This window comes from Homarus americanus, unplaced genomic scaffold, assembly GCF_018991925.1.
Source record: "Homarus americanus isolate GMGI-L3 unplaced genomic scaffold, GMGI_Hamer_2.0 scaffold57980, whole genome shotgun sequence".
Taxonomy (NCBI): domain Eukaryota; kingdom Metazoa; phylum Arthropoda; class Malacostraca; order Decapoda; family Nephropidae; genus Homarus; species Homarus americanus.
This window is the reverse complement of record NW_024716703.1, coordinates 16,379,012-16,397,990: the sequence shown is the minus strand read 5'-3', so window position 1 is coordinate 16,397,990 and position 18,979 is coordinate 16,379,012. Positions and strand designations below refer to the sequence as shown.

At 39.6% G+C, this 18,979-nt stretch overlaps 1 protein-coding gene across 3 annotated transcripts in view; it reads right to left on the bottom strand.

Moving 5' to 3' along the window:
• The window catches only part of LOC121858314 (succinate-semialdehyde dehydrogenase, mitochondrial-like), a 96,241-nt gene that overhangs the window by 63,106 nt on the left and 14,156 nt on the right, over nt 1–18,979 (bottom strand). For all 3 annotated transcript variants that reach the window (XM_042354652.1, XM_042354654.1, XM_042354653.1), the window contains exon 3: nt 12,701–12,799. In XM_042354652.1, coding sequence (XP_042210586.1) covers nt 12,701–12,799 — 99 coding nt within the window. The remainder of the gene's footprint in view (nt 1–12,700; nt 12,800–18,979) is intronic.

Sequence of the window (18,979 nt, the reverse complement as noted above, 5' to 3'; positions counted from 1 at the left end):
TTTATGATGGTATGCACACACAATTAATATAGAAGAGGTTAGGCTAGGAAAAAAAAAGGTTAAGTTAGGAAAAATAAAGGTTAGGTTAGGAAAACTAAAAGTTAGGTTTAACACTTACGTTAGTAGAAGGGATGGGTCGGCATACGGGGATGGAGGCTGGTTCCGAGGCAGAGGGCAGGCTACTGGCCCTCAGGTGAGTCACCATCACTGTCATCCACACTTGTCAGGGCCTCCCTGACAAATCCCTCAAAGTCATCATCACTGTCTCTGTCTCTGTCACTATCACTGGCTTGGGCTGGCTGTGGTGGGTTGTGGGCGAAGAACTCGGTTATGCTTTGCTGACGGCTGGTGTTGATGTTGTCGTGATACACCTTGATGTAGGGCTCCATAGTCTGCAACAGCTGGGTAGTGAAGACTTCATACCGGTTTTCGTCAGGATCATCGGAAAGGAGGAGCTTGACTTTCTCAATACACTCGATGGCACCCCTTACATTACTATGTGATAACTTGCGTTCTTCTTGGGATGACGCACCACCTGCCTCTTCACTGACGTCATCATCATCTAGCATCTCGTCGGTAGTCACATCAGGATCCCTTATCACCTCCAGGATGTCATCGTTGGTGGTCTCGGAGAAGCCTGCAGCTGTAATGCACTGCGCAGCCTCTCTGGCAAGGTTCACTGCTACTGCAACAGTCTAAACCTCACCAGTCACAGATTTACTCTGCCTCCCACCCGGAATACCTTGAAACACATGTCTCCATGCGTGACGAACAGTTGCTACAGACAGCTGATCCCATGCCTCCACCAAGAAGTCCACAGCTTTCTTGAAGTTGAATGTTCTCCAAAATTGTTTCACAAGTACTTCTTGCTCTGCCAACTGTTGTTCCTCGTCATCTTTGCTCTTGCTATCGGTGTCACTCAGGTTACGCAACTCTTCCTTGGTGTTGGTGTAGTCGTTCAGGAGCTTAAATTTCTTGGCAGAGAATGCAGCTTTCACATTACAGATCAATTCTTGGCCCATGGGCTGTATTATAGACGTAGTGTTGGGAGGAAGGAAGACCACTTTTACGTTGGGGTGACGATCTAACAGTAGGGGCGAGTGTCCTGGTGTGTTGTCAAGCAGCAACAAAATCTTGAATGGCACATTCTGTTGCTCACAGAATTTCTTTACATCGGGAACGAAACAGTCATTAAACCAGGAGAGGGACAGTGTAGAGAACATCCACACCTTATGTGCGGTCAGCCAGTGGACATTTAGCTTGGTCATGTCCATGCTCTTGTAGGCGTGCGGCTTGCGTGCTGTGTGGATCACCGATAACTTGAGCTTACAGGTACCGGAGGCAATGGTGATAAACAGGACGGTGATGCGCTCCTTCTGCAAAGTCCGGCCCCGAATCTTGCTGGCATTCTTCACAACGAAGATCTTGGAAGGTAGCTTTTTCCAAAAAAGACCGGATTCGTCCATGTTAAACACCTGGTCGTCGGTGTACTGTGCTTCCTCCATAATCTCACGTAAAAACGGAGGAAATTCCCTAGCCGCAACACGGTCAGCACTAGCTTCTTTACCACTAATGTTGATATTGGTGATCTTGTTCCTCATCTTAAACCTCTGTAACCACCCAGAGGAAGCATTAAAGGGTTTGGGCTCTGTAATTCCCATCTTTCGTGACACTGCAGCATATAGTTCACATGCGTACTCCTTAACAGAGCGCGTGTCCACCGCCATGTTCCGTCGCGCCTGATGCACCAAGTAGCTCACAAGTAATTTTTCCGTCGTGAGAAGCACCTGGTTGTGGAAATACTTGATCATAGAAGCACCTGTAGACTTTGTGATCTTCATGTGCTTCTTTATCTTGGCTGCATCCTTCTTAATTGTCCTGATAGTTGATTCGTTAACACCAAGTTGGCGCGCGAGATCAACCTGTCTTGTTCCTTTCTCCAACTCTTGTATGATCTTGTACTTAATTTCGTAGCTTAAGGAACGTCGTATCTTCTTTGGCTTAGGGCGGCTGGGTCCAGGTCATGCAAGGTTTCTTTGTGGTGGTGGTGGTGGTGGTGGTCCGGTGGAAGCCATTCTTATGGAACAATAGATACCAATATACACGGTGTAGCCAGGAGGGGTGTAACTGACGCGGGTAGGTCAAGGGGCTTGAACACTCCCGCGGCGGGGCACGTCATAGTACATTAAACCAATCACAGCAAGCGGGGAGGGAGGTAAGGATGCTTGGCCCAATCACAGTCCGATACGTCATATGACGTCACCGATAACGCAACAAAGACATACACTGCGCAACCTACTTGCGCCGCCGACCCAACATGGCGGGAGAGGGTGGGAGAGATGGCGGTAGGTTTGGGTCCAAAAATGGCGTGGCGCGAGAGGCCCGCCAGCCGCTCTCCGCGTAAAAGGGTACACACACTGCGTAAAGTGAGCATTCTGTGTTCGGCAGGGTACAGCGTAAATGTGGAAACGCGTAAAGTGAAACCGCATAAAGCGAGGGTTTACTGTATTGGGGACATTTTCTTATACGACTTTGGGTCAGCATGGCGACCAAAACACATTTTCTTTGTGAGTCGTTTAGATCGTTGCGACTATTCTGGGCGGAAGTAGATGCCTCAGATGGTCGTAAGTGAGCATCTTGAAACTTCTTTTGGGAATAAATTTGTTTAGGATTGAAAGATCCAAAATCCATCTTAATATGTCGCTGCCTTTCTTGCGGACTGAGAATAGGCGAGACATGAAACATTTCTCTGACACCTCTGTTTAGTAGTTGACTTACAAATTTTGTAAGTAATGGGGTTGGTTTTTTACCCTTCTTTGGGGATACTAGGGGAGGGCGCCTCAACCAAGTCCATGTGAAACCCCCTTTGATTGTTTTGTAAGCCATTTGATAAAGCCTTGGGTTCAAGGTAATATTAAAACCCCAAGCCAGAGGGTCAACCAACGCTGATTTATAAGATGCAATTGTCGATCCTTGAAGGCCTTTAACTCTGAACAGAAATTCTAAAAATTCTCATACAACTGTTTCCGATAATGAATCCGGAGTTGTTAACTTGCTAAATTGTTGAAAAAGATTCCAAGCTTTTTCATATTGAATAGAAGTTTGGGGGTCTATGACCTGCTAATACTTTATTAACTATATTGGAATTACCCAACAACCTATTAAAACTTTTTTTGAGAAACTCCAAGTGTGAAGTGCCAGGCACCAAGGTTGTAGGATCCAATATGGTGCAATTAAGAGGACTTTGCCTCGGAAGGATCTGAGTTTGTGAACTACTATGGGCAATATTTTCACAGGTGGGAATGGATAGATTGAATTCCAAAAGTTCCAATCTAATAGGAGGGCATTTCCTAAAAGATTTGACCTTTCCAGAGATGCATAAATTGGCATCTTGTAATTTGTTAGGGAGGCAAACAGATCTATCTGTGGAGTTCCAAACTTCTTCACTAGACTCTTGAACTCCGATACCTTTAGGGACCATTCTGTTTCTGTCGATACTGGCCGGAGACGGGACAGCGCATCTGCCCAATTGTTTTGTACTCCCGGTATATAAGTTGCTTTGAGGTAAAGTGTTTGTGTTGTACAAATACTGAAAAATTTTTCTGATAGTTGTAGAAGAGGCCAAGACCTTGTTGACCCTTGATGATTGAGACAAAACACTGCCGTTTTGTTGTCCATGGCAAACAGGATCGTCATACTTTGTAAATTTGGGTTTGCCAACAAAAAGAATAGGACCACTGCTAATTCTTTTATATTTATGTGTTTGTCCCAAAGGAAGTTGCTCCACCTTCCTTGATTGAATTCCCCTTTTGAAGAATGGTATCCCCATCCTATTTTGGACGCATCCATACAAACGACCAAACCTGTTTGAGGTGGAACCCAGGGAGAGGGACCGATTAGATTGTCCCAGTTTGTCCACCATAACAGATGATTCTTTATCTGAATAGGGAGAGAAGAAGCAACTTTTCTATTTCTGCGAAGTAACTTCGAGCCCAGAAGTTTTTCCCAATCATACCAAGAAACCTTGTGCTTTACACTTTGTTTATCAAATCTGTTACTTTTGTTCTTGGTAAACTGACTGACTGCTGATTCGTATCCCAATGGAGGCCTAACCAATCCGACTTTTGATATGGTATTAAGTTTGATTTTACCTGGTTTATCTTTAAACCAAGGTTTTGAAATAGTACTAAGAATTAACATACCTAGGTAGCATTGCTGAACGTCGCATTCTAGATATATCACAAAAACTGGTTTTTAGAAAAAAATGGCTTTTTTGGGAGAAAAGAGGGTAAAAAGTCACACAAAAGATATGAAAAGGTCACACTTGGGAATGCATCTCATTATTATTGCTTTATTTTAAAGGTAATTAATGATTCGCGAAAAGACGATTCACCTTACATTGCGATATTGGAGGACACTTTAAGGTCGTTATTCGAGGTTTTACTGTACTGTACATTGTAGTAAGAATAACATCTTAATTTTATGATGGTAGTTCAGGGCCTCTCAGGGGTGGTGGGGGTCCAGCGCAAGCCATTGAGTAGAAAGAAAAAAAGCACTGGTTCCTGGGCACGAGTGAATATGCACGGAGACAGTGAGACTGACAAAGCGGCGGAGAGCATGGCAAGGATGCCTAGACCAATGACCGCGCGGCGGAAGGGGTGCATGGGTGGTAAGGATATGTGGCCCAATCACAGTCTGCAATGTCACTGGCGCAAGTCTGACGTCAGCGCCCTGCTGCTTGCCGCGTACATAATGGAATTTACCGCGTAAATAATAATTATCTCTTCTGACTGGTGCCGCGTAAATGGCCAACCGCATAAAAAAATATCTGCATAAAACCAGACTATACTCTATATCAGTACTAGATGGAGATAGGAGTAAATTTAGAAGTAATGACATTGTTTGGACTTCGTTTTGAGAATGCCTGGTGCTAGGTAACATGACCACATAGTGCTGTTATTATTTTGATGATTCACTAATGAACCACTGGGATATATCATCATTTATATTAATAAATGCGCAAAATTTTACTTTAACTACCATAAGTATTTGGATGTTTAGATTCGAGATAGGCTATATTGGGTAAATTTTAAGTTTTGGTCATCCCTGAACTTAGACATACAGACTATGTTTTTTTCTTATGGTTTGCTGTGTGTTGTGAACGATTTAGACCTTCATTTCTATCAAAAATCACTAGTTTTGAGTTACTACCCTCCCTCCCCTACTGATGTATGTTAAGCTAACCTTATAACTCATCATAACCTAACCTAACCTAACATATGATCTGTATTTTCTTATGCGATCGAAAAATGCTTTGCAACAGAAATCCTGTAGAGATAATGTGTCTTATTGTTTAAAGTACTTAATCCCATAGTTAGAATCTTAAGGTTCCCCAGATGACCAAAACCAAAATTAATACCAATATTGTTTGGAATGTTTATACTATGAAATTTGTAGTAAGGAGTAGCTAATATCCATTGAATTAGTTAATGTGCTTAGTAATATTTATATAGCATTCAATACAGTGGTCCCTCGGTTAACGAACGCCTGGGTTAACGAAATTTCGGTTCACGAATTACCTTCCATAAGAATCTTCAATTCGGTTTACAAAAAAAAATTGATCAACGAAATCCTTACGAAAATCACGTTTTGTTTTGAACATCAGCTGATAAGCTGAGGAGGTACTGAGCCAATTCAGTAATCTCTACTATGTTTACATTCGTTTCCAATGGAGTAAATATAAAGAAAATTGTGCTCTCTAATATTCGTGCATTTTTTTTATACAGTACAGTATTAAAATTATTGGTCATTCTAAAATTTAGTCATCCAAGCTGTCTACACAAAGTTTTTAAACTACAGTCAACCCTCACTTTACGCGGTTAATGTAACCCGCAGGGTCCCGCGGAAAGTGAGGAACACGTAAAGTGAATAACATAACATATGGGATTAATTGAAATAGAGTCCAGGCCGACCCCCAAACTCCACTTTTTGACGACACACAACTATGTTGTAGTAAAAATTTTATCTTAACTTCATGATGGTATGAAAAAACAAGTAATATAGAAGAGGTTAGGTTAGGAAAAATAAAGGTTAACATAGGTAAAATAAAGGTTAGGTTAGGAAAACTAAAAGTTATTGGAACACTTACGTTAGTAGAAGAGATGGGTCGGCATACGGGGATGGAGGCTAGTTCCGAGGCAGAGGGCAGATTACTGGCCCTCAGGTGAATCACCATTACTAGGTGAATCACCATCACTGACACTTACAGTTGTCAGGGCTTCCCTGACAAATCCCTCAAAGTCATCTTCACTGCCACTATCACTGGCTTGGGCTGGCTGTGGTGGGTTGTGGGCGAAGAAATCTGTTATGCTTTGCTGACGGCTGGTGTTGATGTTGTCGTGATACACCTTGATGTAGGGCTCCATAGTCTGCAACAGCTGGGTAGTGAAGATTTCATACCTGTTTGCGTCAGGGTCGTCGGAAAGGAGGAGCTTGGCTTTCTCGATACACTCGATGGCACCCCTAACATTACTATGGGATAAGTGTTGTTCTTCTTGGGATGACGCACCACCTGCCTCTTCACTGACGTCGTCATCATCATCATCTACCATCTCCTCGGTAGTCACATCAGGTTCCATTATCACCTCCAGGATGTCGTCGTTGGTGGTCTCGGAGAAGCCTGGAGCTGTAACAGTCTGCGCAGCTTCTCTGGCAAGGTCCACTGCTACTGCAACAGTCTGAACCTCACCAATCACAGATTGACTCCTCCTCTCACCTGGTATTCCATGCAACACATGTCTCCATGCGTGACGAATTGTAGCAATAGACAGCTGATCCCATGACTCCACCAAGAAGTCCACAGCTTTCTTGATGTTAAATACTCTCCAGAATTGTTTGAACAGTATTTTTTGCTGTGCCAACTGTTGATCCTCATCTTCTTCGCTCTTGCTATCGGTGGTGGTGTCACTCAGGTTACGCAACTCTTCCCTGGTGTTGGTGTAGTCATTCAGGAGTTTGAATTTTTTCATAGAGAATGCAGCTTTTACATTACAGATTAACTCTTGGTCCATGGGCTGTAATATAGACGTAGTGTTGGGAGGAAGAAAGACCACTTTTACGTTGGGGTGACGATCTAACAGTAGGGGCGAGTGTCCTGGTGAGTTGTCCAGCAGCAACAAAATCTTGAATGGCACATTCTGTTTCTCACAGAATTTCTTTACATCGGGAACAAAACAGTCATCAAACCAGGAGAGGGACAGTGTAGAGAACATCCACGCCTTACGTGCGGTCAGCCAGTGGACATTTAGCTTGGTCATGTCCATGCTCTTGTAGGCGTGCGGCTTGCGTGCTGTGTGGATCACCGATAACTTGAGCTTACTGGTACCAGAGGCATTGGTGGTAAACAGGACGGTGATGCGTTCCTTCTGCATCTTCCGGCCCCGAATCTTGCTGGCATTCTTTACAACGAAGGTCTTGGAAGGTAGCTTTTTCCAGAAAAGACCAGATTCGTCCATGTTAAACGCCTGGTCGTCACTGTACTGTCCTTCCTCCATAATCTCACGTAAAAACAGAGGAAATTCCCTAGCCGCAGCACGGTCAGCACTCGCCTCTTCACCACCAATGTTTATATTGGTGATCTTGTTCCGGATCTTAAACCTCTGTAACCACCCAGAGGAAGCATTAAAGGGTTTGGGCTCTGTAGTTCTCATCTTTCGTGCCACTGCAATGTACAGTTCACGTGCGTACTCCTTAACAGAGCGCGTGTCGACCGCCATGTTCCGTCGCGCCTGACGCACCAAGTACCTCACAAGTAATTTTTCTGTCTTGAGAAGCACCTGGTTGTGAAAATACTTGATCATAGAAGCACCTGTAGACTTTGTGATCTTCATGTGCTCCTTTATCTTGGCTGCATCCTTCTTTATTGTTCGAATCGTAGATTCATTCACACCATGCTGGCGCGCCAAATCAACCTGCCTTGTTCCTTTCTCCAACTCTTGGATGATGGTATACTTCACCTCGTAGCTTAAGGAACGTCGTGTCTTCTTTGGCTTAGTGCCGCTGGGTCCAGGTAAGGAAAGGTTTCTCTCTGGGGGTGGTGGTCCGGCGGAAGCCATTTTAGAGAACAATGGATGCACGTTTACACGGTCTGGCGTGGAGGGATGAAACTGGCGCGGCTAGGTCAAGGATCATCTTTCTTCCCTCCCTCCCTCCCCCGGGTGGACACGTCATAATACTTTAAGCCAATTACAGCTAGCAGCAGAGAGGGGTAGGGATGCATGGCCAATCACAGTCCGATACGTCATATGACGTCAGTGATAACGCAACAAAGACACACACTGCGCAACCTTACCGCGCGGCTTGCCCAAGTGGAGGGAGGAGGAGGGAGAGGCGAGAGCACAGGCAGGCAGGCGGGTGGGGCGAATCTAAAAATAGCGTCGCGCCGGATACTCTCTGCGTAATGGGGTTCACGCACCGCGTAATGTGAGCACGTTAGGTTCTGGCAAGGCACCGTGTTAACGTGGAAACGCGGAATGTGGGACCGCGTAAAGTGAGGGTTGACTGTATTATTTTTGGCTCATATATGTAACTTTATTCATTTATTGAAACTCATTTACATGCACACACTGTTCTAAGGACAAAGCTGAACTGTACATGTAATCAGAATAATGTACAAAATGTTTACTAAAATTGTTGTCTAGTGCAAACTATAGCATGTTTACATTCAAATTAATCACTATCTTATAAGAATTCCAGCAATGTAAATTATATTCTTCCCGGTCACATCTATAAAATTGTATAAGCAAAAAACAATTACTCAATCTAAAGGACATAAATAAATAAATTAGTACTTCACCAGACCTTGGCCTGTCAAACATGTCACTGTCACCCCTCCCTCCCTCCCAACCTCCCCCCCCCCTCCTCCCAGCAAACATTTCTGGTTATACAATAGGCTTTAAGTTTGTATCTTATATAAAATCTCAGACTAAAGTTGGGAGAATATAATTTGCATTGCTGGAATCCTTGCAAGACAGCAAATAATTTGAATATAAACGTCATATATTTTGCACAAAAGATAAAATTTTTGCTCTCTCTAATAAAATTCTTAAATTAGATTTAAAATTTGTATGTCTAATGCAAATTATAGCTTGTTTATACTCAAATTAATCACTATCTTACAAGAATCCCAGCAATGTAAATTATATTCTCCCAGGTCATTTTACTGGCAATTTATAAGAGAGAAGCTTAGTCACTTAAGGACTGATAAATAAACACACATTAGACCCTGTGGTTCCAACTGTCAAATGTATCACCTCACTTCCCGCTCCTCCTTCCCCACGCTCCCTCCCTCCCTCTCATCCATCTGCCCAGCCAGGGTTTTAGGCTTACAGTTTTTATCTTATATAATATCTCAGACTAAAGTTAGGAGAATATAATTTGCATTGCTGGAATCCTTGCAAGACAGCAAATAATTTGAATATAAACATCATATATTTTGCACAAGAGATAAAAATTAATCACCTGTATCACATTACAGTAGTGATTTAAGAGTTCTAGTGTATATGTACAGGTGTATAATGTGGATGAGACTGGATTAATTTGAAGAAAATTCCAAATAGAACAAACATTACCTAAGAGGAGAAGAGTCACACTGCACCGACAACATGCTCCTTTTTTAAAACAACCTAATGACTGCTAACTGGGATCTTGTCTATGCCTCCGACATCCCTAACGTAAGCAGCTGCAACTTCTCTTGCATCTTCAATGCTTGCTTTGATAAATGCTTCCCGCTCAAGACTAAGTCAGTGAAAACTGTATCCATTTCCAAACCCTATATCAAACTCCAAAGGAAATTTGTAAAAGGACCCATAACTTTCGGTGATGCTTACCGAAGTATCAGAAATAGAGTAACTCAAGCAGTTAGAAATGCTAGACGTAGCTATTATACAAATAAGCTCCAGTCAGCATCAGGCGACGGTAAGAAAACCTGGAATGTCATAAATTCTATTCAGAACAGGAACACTCAGCCTTCGGCCCCCCCCACTCAGTTTATATCATCAATGATTCAGTTGTAATGGAACCCTCCCTCATTGCCAACCACTTCAATGAATATTTTATTAATGTTGGCAAAAATCTTGCAGAGCATCCCTGATCACCATGAGGAATTTAGAGCCTACCTGCAAAACAGACAGCAAAATGAGCTGTTCTTATCCCCTGTCTCAGCAGATTAATTACCGTACTGGCCATTATTAAAATTTCCAAAGATGCAGCAGCAGGCAAAGACAATATACCAATGAGTATCATTAAGAAAGTAGCCCACTTATTACTACCTGTTCTCCTACACATTTGTAACTCCTCCTTCACTAGTGGTGTCTTTCTGGATAAACTAAAAATTGCTAAACTTCACCAAACATATAAAAAATTTGGGGACAAAGTTCTCTTCAAGAATTACTGCCCCATATCAGTCCTCCCAGCCTTGAGTAAGATACTGGAGAAGCTAGCATGTAGTAGACTAAATTCCTTCCGCAATACCAATAACATCTTTACAGACTCCCAGTTTTGATTTAGAGCTAGGTCGACTGAGAGTGCTCTGCTATCCTTTACTAATGACATCTTAAATTCCTTAGCTGGCAGTCAGTTCACAGTCGGTATATTCATGGACTTCTCTAAAGCTTTGAACATTACGGCATTAAGGGCCTGTCCCACAATTTTTTCTTCAAACAATGCACTCAGCTAGTAAGTGTTGAGTATATTTATTGCCACTTAGCTAATTAGTGCCCGTCTACACCAATTCTGAATGATTCATAGAGATGTGGATTTACTTCCATGACAATAACTTACCTTTTACCCATAATGTCAGGGAAAAGGCCTGTAAAGGATATTGCTAACAGTGTGGTGGAGCAGTTGAGGAAAAGCATCAGTATGGATGTAAAATTGCAGGTCATAAAACAGGTGGAGGCAAGTAAACACCTGGTTGATAGTGGTAGTAACTTGGGTTTGGCTACATCAACCTTCTGAACCATTCTCAAGAATGTAGACGAGATAAGTGGCTTCTCTAGTTCATCACTGCACTAACAGCAACCAAGACAAGTTGTTTAAGGAGCATTTTACTGGAAAAGTTGGAGAGCCAGTTGGACTACTCAAAGTAGGAGTAGCAGGATTGTTAGGATCAATGGCCAAGGGTGTTAAGTCTTAGCAAACTCAAACTGAATAAACTACAGTAGTGAGAATATAACTCACAGTGTTTCTTATATCCATCATTATTAAAAAAAGTTTAATCCATTAATAAAATGTTTTAATACATTTATGATGCATACTGTATGATTATTAGTACCATTAATGATGCCCAGTGGAGGCCTCATATGTTGCTCACGGGTAAGAAAAGTGTTGCCGTTAATACATTCCATTGGAACCATCTTATAATGACCTCTCACAAGAGTTGTTTCTTTTAGTGCTCCATTTTCCAGGAAAGCATCAACAGCATTTTAAGAGGTATGCATATACAACCTGAATGTCATGATACCCAGAATATTCTTCCTCCATTTGAAGTGTGTAAGTGCGAGATTATCAAGAGTTTACACTCAACAAGTAATACAGGAAACCAATGATATAAAAGTACAGTAGTGTCTTTGTCTCTCGGTACTTCTTGGTCATATGTCCAGTGGCGCATGACCTTCCAAAATATTGTATCAGAGGTATTCTGCAGGTACAGTGCAGTATCCCAGTTTTCTTCTGTTTACTGTACTGTACTAACAATGAACCTGAAGATGAAGGACAAACTCATTATGATCAATGGAGGAATAACACAACTCAATGGATTCCTCCCCTTATCAAAGCTGCAAATTAAAAAATATATATTCAAATATTTTCATAAATACAGTGGACCCTCCATTAATGAGCGGTTCAATTTACGAGATTTCAGTTTACGAGTTACCTCCCGTAAGGACTTTCAGTTCTATTAACATGTAAAAATTCTATTCACGACAGCCTTACGTGAAACACGTTTTGGTGCTCGCATCAGCTGACCGACTCGTCCGCCAATAATCTGTTCTATTTTTACCTTTGTTTCCAGTGGAGTAAACATAGAGAAAGTTGTGCTCTTAAATATTTTTGCATTTTTTACATTCAAATTATTGGTCATTCTGAAATTTAGTTAACATATTGATAATATACAGTACAGTGTAGTATTGGTTTAAGTAAAAAAAATCTGGAATTAGCTAAATAAATTGCAGTGAACTTAAAATTTTATTGATGAAATGATCAAGTATGGGTCTAAAGAAATCTCGGAAGGCAATTTCAATTCAAGTGAAACAAAAAATTATTAAGAAATACGAAGAAAGCATTAGAACCAATGCACTCTGAAAGGAATATGGCATGTCATCATGGACTGTGTATACAATCAGCTGTTTGCGCTGTCGCTAGGTAGACAAAGCCGCCGGGAATGTTTTTTAAATTCTATTACCGGCATAAAAATCTTTGTATGTACTTTTTAATTCATTTTAAGGGAATTCTGTGAGTTGGAACCAATTACCCAATATTTCATTGAAATAATAGATTCAGTTAACGAGTGACTGTGTGGAACCAATTGTGCTCGTTAATGGAGGAACCACTGTACACCTAAGGTATAACTAGCATAACCATTTACAGTATACATAAACTGTAATTTCATTTTCATTATGCAATTCAGTAAGGTCCTACTTACCCTTGCAGTAGTTGTTTGCCAAGTCTGAAATGCTTCATAAGCAGAGTTAATAGCTGCCTCAGTGTCTGTTACCTCCATGTCAGGCACACTGGCAATCACCTGTGAATAAAGAAAAAAAAAAAAACATGAAAGCACCAAACTTCTAAACAATCATGTACAGTACAGTAATACAGTACTGTAAATCTGAGGAGCACAGAACCAAAGTAGGACAAGTGCCAGTATGCCTAAAACACAATACAGTAGTACCCCGATTTACGACGCGGTCAATTGAACCCACAGGGTACCGCGGCGGAAAGTGAAAACCGCGTAAAGTGAACAACAGAACATATGGGATTAATTCCAATAGAGACTGGCCCGACCCCCAAACTCCACTTTTTTCCGACACAATACCTATGTTGTAGTAAAAATAACATCTAAATTTTATGATGGTATGCTCACACACTTAATATTTAAGAGAAATACAGTCGCCAGGTTAATTGTCCATTCAAATAATGGACTCAAATCCCCCCCCCCCCTTCCCAGCTCACTGGCCCCTACCTCTCTGGGAAATGATTGGGTGAAACACTAGATTTTAACATTTAGTAATAAATAATACCTCAGACTAAAGTTAGGATAATATAATTGACATTTCTGGATTCCTTGCAGGTCAGGGAATATTTTGAATGTAAACTTCATATATTTTGCACAAAAGATAAAATATTTGCTTTGTGTAAACCAAATTATTACATTAGATCTAAAATTTGTATGTCTAATGTAAAATCCATGATGTTTATATTCAAAATGATCATCATATTGTAAGAATTCCAGCAATGTAAATTATATTCTGGTCCAGTAATTTGTATGAATTTTATGAGCTAAAACAAATATCTTCAGTTAATAAAAAAATATATATTCTTCACGACACTATCTGTCAATCAAAGTACCCCAACTTGCCTCCCCCCTCTTCCAACCGCGCCTGATGGTCGGTCGGTCCCAACCCTCCCCCCACCCCTCACCTTCCCTCCCTACCAGAGAATGTTGGTTGAAAAACTAGATTTTAACTTTTAGTAATAAATAATACCTCAGACTAAAGTTAGGATAATATAATTGACATTTATGGATTCCTTGCAGGTCAGGGAATATTTTGAATGTAAACATCATATATTTTGCACAAAAGATAAATATTTGCTTTGTGTAAACCAAATTATTACATTAGATCTAAAATTTGTATGTCTAATGCAAAATCCATGATGTTTATATTCAAAATGATCATCATATTGTAAGAATTCCAGCAATGTAAATTATATTCTGGCCGGGTAATTTGTATGAATTTTATGAGCTAAATAAAAAAATAAATAAATTATACTTCACGCGTATATGAGTAGATGTACCGCGGAAAGTGAAAGTCCGGTTCTGGCAAGGTACCGCGTAAATGAGAAATCGCGGAAACGGAAAGTGAAACCGTGTAAAGTGGGGTAATACTGTATACAGTATATGATGTCTTCCACTGGTATCAATTAAAACTGCTCTAACAATGCTGTAATGAGTGCTAAATTTTCTTGTTGTATATTGTTCCTATAAATCAATAGGTCAATAAAAATAAATGTCATTGAGAAGAATTATAAAGATTAAATTTTAATTGTCAAAAAAAAATAAGATTATGCAGTAAGAGCACAATATAGCTTGTGTTGCCATCTCAGGATCCTTGAATTAGAGTATTCTTGGGAAAAAATCATGTATTTTTGGTGTGGTTTTTTATAATCAAAACATGTCATTTCAGCAAAAATATTACATTTCCATATTTATTTCTGAGAATATATTCAATCAGTCACAGTTAAGGTAAAATATACTTGTGATGTAATATTTTAATAAAAATACCAGGTATTTAGAAATACGTTATCGTAGTTTTCTTTTGTTTCAAATTTAATTAACAAAGATTGATGTTTCAAATGTAATGAACAAAAATTTATGTATCTATAAATAAACTTTAAAAAGTGAATACTTTATATTTTACATCATCCTATGCTACCATACCATGGATTTGGCTACTTTGGGCTTGTTATGATGACGCAAGAGATCTGCCCTGGCAACTGTACCGACACTCACAGCTGGTGGTGTGTCGTTTCCATTGTTTACTGGTAAATATTTTTCAACCCAACGAAACTATTACCGTATATCTCGGCCCACACGAAGGAATTTGAACAAAAATAAAATCAGCCCAAAGTTAGGGGGTCGTCTTAAGCACCAGAGATAAAATTCTTACCTCTTAAATATTGCGGTTTAGCGTGTCAAGAGTGGTGATGGAAACATGGTAAACCACTCACAAGGTCCTACCACTAATTACAGACAGACCCCGACTTACGACTGCTACGACTTACGACCGTCGGGACTTATGACCGCCGCAGATTTTTTATTAAAAAAAAAAAAAAAAAAAATTTTTTCCTTCAAATGACACGCATTTTCTATACCGAAACGTTTCCAGTTAATGTAGTCTTCATGTATAATTAGAAAATTATGGGGGCCCCATGTGCATTCAGCTGACTACATTAAAGGTAAGTGCTCAGTCACACTGTAACCATTCCTTATTATTTATTACTTTCACTGTACTGTATCCATTCCTCATTATTCATTACTTTACTGTACTGTATTTCATTGTAGATTATTTATTTAAAAAATAAATAAGTAAAAATAAATTTATATCTATGTCGGACTTAGACCTGGATTTGGGTCCCTAACCTAAATGATGGGGTCTATCATTTATACTGAAACTTACGTTTGGGAAGCTGGATTAAAATGAAGATTACCGGTATATTAAAATAATAAAAATGTATTATAAACCTGTCTAACATACCGTAAAAGAACAATATACCCCGGTAATAAACACAGCTGCTATCATCCCCCCCCCCACCCCCATTTGCCAGTGACAAGAAAGGGAAAGTGACCTTGACTGTGACCGCCTGTGGCTATTTTTAGCCGTCCTTGTGTTCGGAGGTGGTCAGTAATGCATATCTGTATATTTACTGATATAATACTTATCTCCTATAAATAATTCATTTAAAATTTATTTTTTTACAAAGAATATTCAGTAAATGACTGCGTTAATTCTTGAAACTACCGACAGTGGTAAATTTAGGATGAGAAGTAAATAAGAATATGGGGGGGCCAGGGGGTGTTTTTTTTTTTTGGGGCAAAATATACGGATTCTTAACATTCAATGGCATTCTGTTACTCAACCCCACGCATGTTAAGACACTGTAAATAGAGAAGAGACAATTCGGGTTTTAAGAGTAAAACCCTATACAGTGATCCTCGGTTAACGAATTACCTTCCATAAGATTCTTCACTTCGGTTAACGAAAGCAACTCTTCGATTAATCTTAATTCTTATGAGCGCCCTCAACATGTTTTTGCTTGCTCACTACGTCGATTAGGGTCCGCCAATACAGTAATCGGTTCTAGGGGCTTAAATTTTACCATTTTAGTAAATATCAAGAAGGTTGTACTATTCAAATCATTTTAAGTTTATTTTAAATTTTTAGTCATTTTAACAATTATTGAACATAATTGAGGCTACAGGAACTAGTTTTATGCACGCCAAACAGTCACCAACACACCAAGCTTGGCTGTTTGTTTACAGCTTCAGAGGAAGGAAACATCTTGCTTGAGACTCTCTTTCAACATAAACTTTTTTCTGTGTTTCCAGTCAAATTATTGGCTTGAAATACATTTTACATATTGATATTACATAGTGACCTCTGCTAATGAATCTCAATCTGTTCCAGAAGAAAGTCGTTTGTTAATCGAAAGTCATATCGAAACTATTACGCCATTGCTTTTGCACTGGTTCCAGCTCACCGAAAAATTTCTAAATTCAACAAAAAATGGTAGAAAAAGTTCACTTTACTTTTGAGGTGTGTATGTAGAAGGCTCCCTGGATGATGATGACGGCGATGGGATTTAGAATGGGGGTGGAGGAGATGAAGAAGAGAAGGCATTGGGTGGAAGAGAAGTCGCCCATGGTGCCATTTCCTTCACCCATAAAATTTTAGCTCTGGTGTAATTCAAGATTATTTCTTTTAAATCAACATCGCACTGGTATTGCGTATTGTCAATATATAAAATATATTTCAAAATGACCAATAATTTGCTTGGAAACACAGGAAAAAAAGTGTTTAGTTGAAGAGAGTCTCAAGCAAGATGTTACCTCCAGTGAAAAACAGAGAGACTAATGTCATTGCTGTGTTAAGAGGCTGGATGTCACAAGATGAATGAATTCACTTACTCATCTATGTTCACAATTGTTAAAATGACTAAAAATTGAATATTAAACTTTTAAAAATTATTGAATGGTATAAACTTCTTTGATATTTACTAAAATAGGCGAATTTAAGCCTAGGAACCGATTAATGTATTGGCGGACTGATACTAAAGCTGGTTGCCCGTTAGTGTTTAAACATGTTGAGGTCGGGTTCAAGAACTTCAAGTAACCGGAATTTTTTTCAGTAAACTCAATTGAAGATCCTGCGGAAGGCAATGTTAATTCCAAATTACGTTAACCGAGGTGTTCGCAAACGAGGGTCACTGTATAGCGCAGTAGTCGCTGATTTAAAGAAAAATAATTCAAATTACAACTCCGGGTGAACTAAAATTTTATGGGTAAATGGCAGCATGGGGTGACTTCTCTTCCAATTTCAATGCCTTCTTTCTCCCTTCTCCTCCACCCCAATACCCCATCATCATCATCATCAACCAGGAGCTTCGCAGCACACCTCAAAGTAAGTGTACTTTACTGCATTTATTTTTCATTTGTATGTAATTTTCAGAGTTAAAACCACTATCTAAAAACCCATTGAAACAATGGTTTCTTGTTAACTAATTTTTCGGTTAATGAGCAACCTACTGGAAATCTAATTGTGCTCGTTAAACTTCCAGGGAACACTGTATACTTTTACATGTTCCAGCCTCATTAACCCAAAGGAATCAATGCAGCAGCGCGGGTCAGTTCAGAGGGGAAGACAGCTGGTTTGTGGGTCAGGCAGCAAGGGGGAAGTGGGTAATAAAATGTTAGAGTAAGTATATCGCACTAACATAGTGAAGTAGAACGCCGATATAACATGAGATATACGCTCCAAGAGGTCAGCTTAAAACCTAATTCAAGACTTCAAATCAAGTGTTGTTTCAATGGAATAATTTATTAGTAAAGTCCAAAATCCGACCACCGAGAACCGGACTTTTGAAAACTAATTTTTTTTTTAGCGGGCTTTTTGTGTGTATGTGCTACATGCGAGCGCACGGCACAGCTGCACAGCGCATAACAACAAGTTACCACGTGGTTCCACTTTAAAACGAAAGCAATCAAACTGTGACAACATACCGTATATACTCATCTATAACCCCCCTCGCTTATCCGTCGCACCCTAATTTTTGACCAAGAAATCGCACTTTATGATATTCTTCGCTTATATAGTTCAATCTACTGCTTTTTGAGGGTGTTTAATTAACAAAACCTTCAGTAAAAACGCCTACGCCCCATATAAACTGAAATTGAAAGTGTCAAGGCAAATTGTTTACCATTTATTATTACGACACTTTACACTGAAACGCGGGTAGTTTCAACAAAAATATTGTATATTTCCATTCAAGTATTTATTCAAGTCAATTAGGAGGGAATATTATTGTAATACAACAGTTTTTTAACTAAACCATTCGAAAAGCGATTACGGTAACATCTTTTGAACGAAAGAAAAGCGAAAGTCATTGTTTTCGTCACGATTTTATCCCACTTTCCACTGTAATACGTACGTAATTTCAGCAAAAATATTACATTTCCGTGAATGTATTATATCAAGCACAGTATGAATAGAATATCATTGTAATATAACAGAATTTTAACCGAAAACTATTAAAAAAACGAGTAACATCTCTAGAACATCGGAAGCTTAGGTAAAGTCTTTTGTTTTCGACATGTATTTTATCCTATTTTACATTGAAATACATCACGTTTCAGCAAAACTACTATTTATTTCCGAGAATATATTCATTCAGGTGCAGTTTAGGTAAAATATACGTGTGATGTAATAGTTTTTAACTGAAAACGATTCGAAAAACACGTACCCTCTAGCCCTGTTCAAGGAGAGGACTGGGAGAAGCTGTTTGGTGCTGCAGACGATGACAAGGAAAATGATTTTGATGGATTTTAATGAAAATATTCAGAAATATGGTATCGTAGTATTTATTCAAGTCAATTAGGATAGAATATTATTGTAATACAGTACAACAGTTTTTTAACTAAACCATTCGA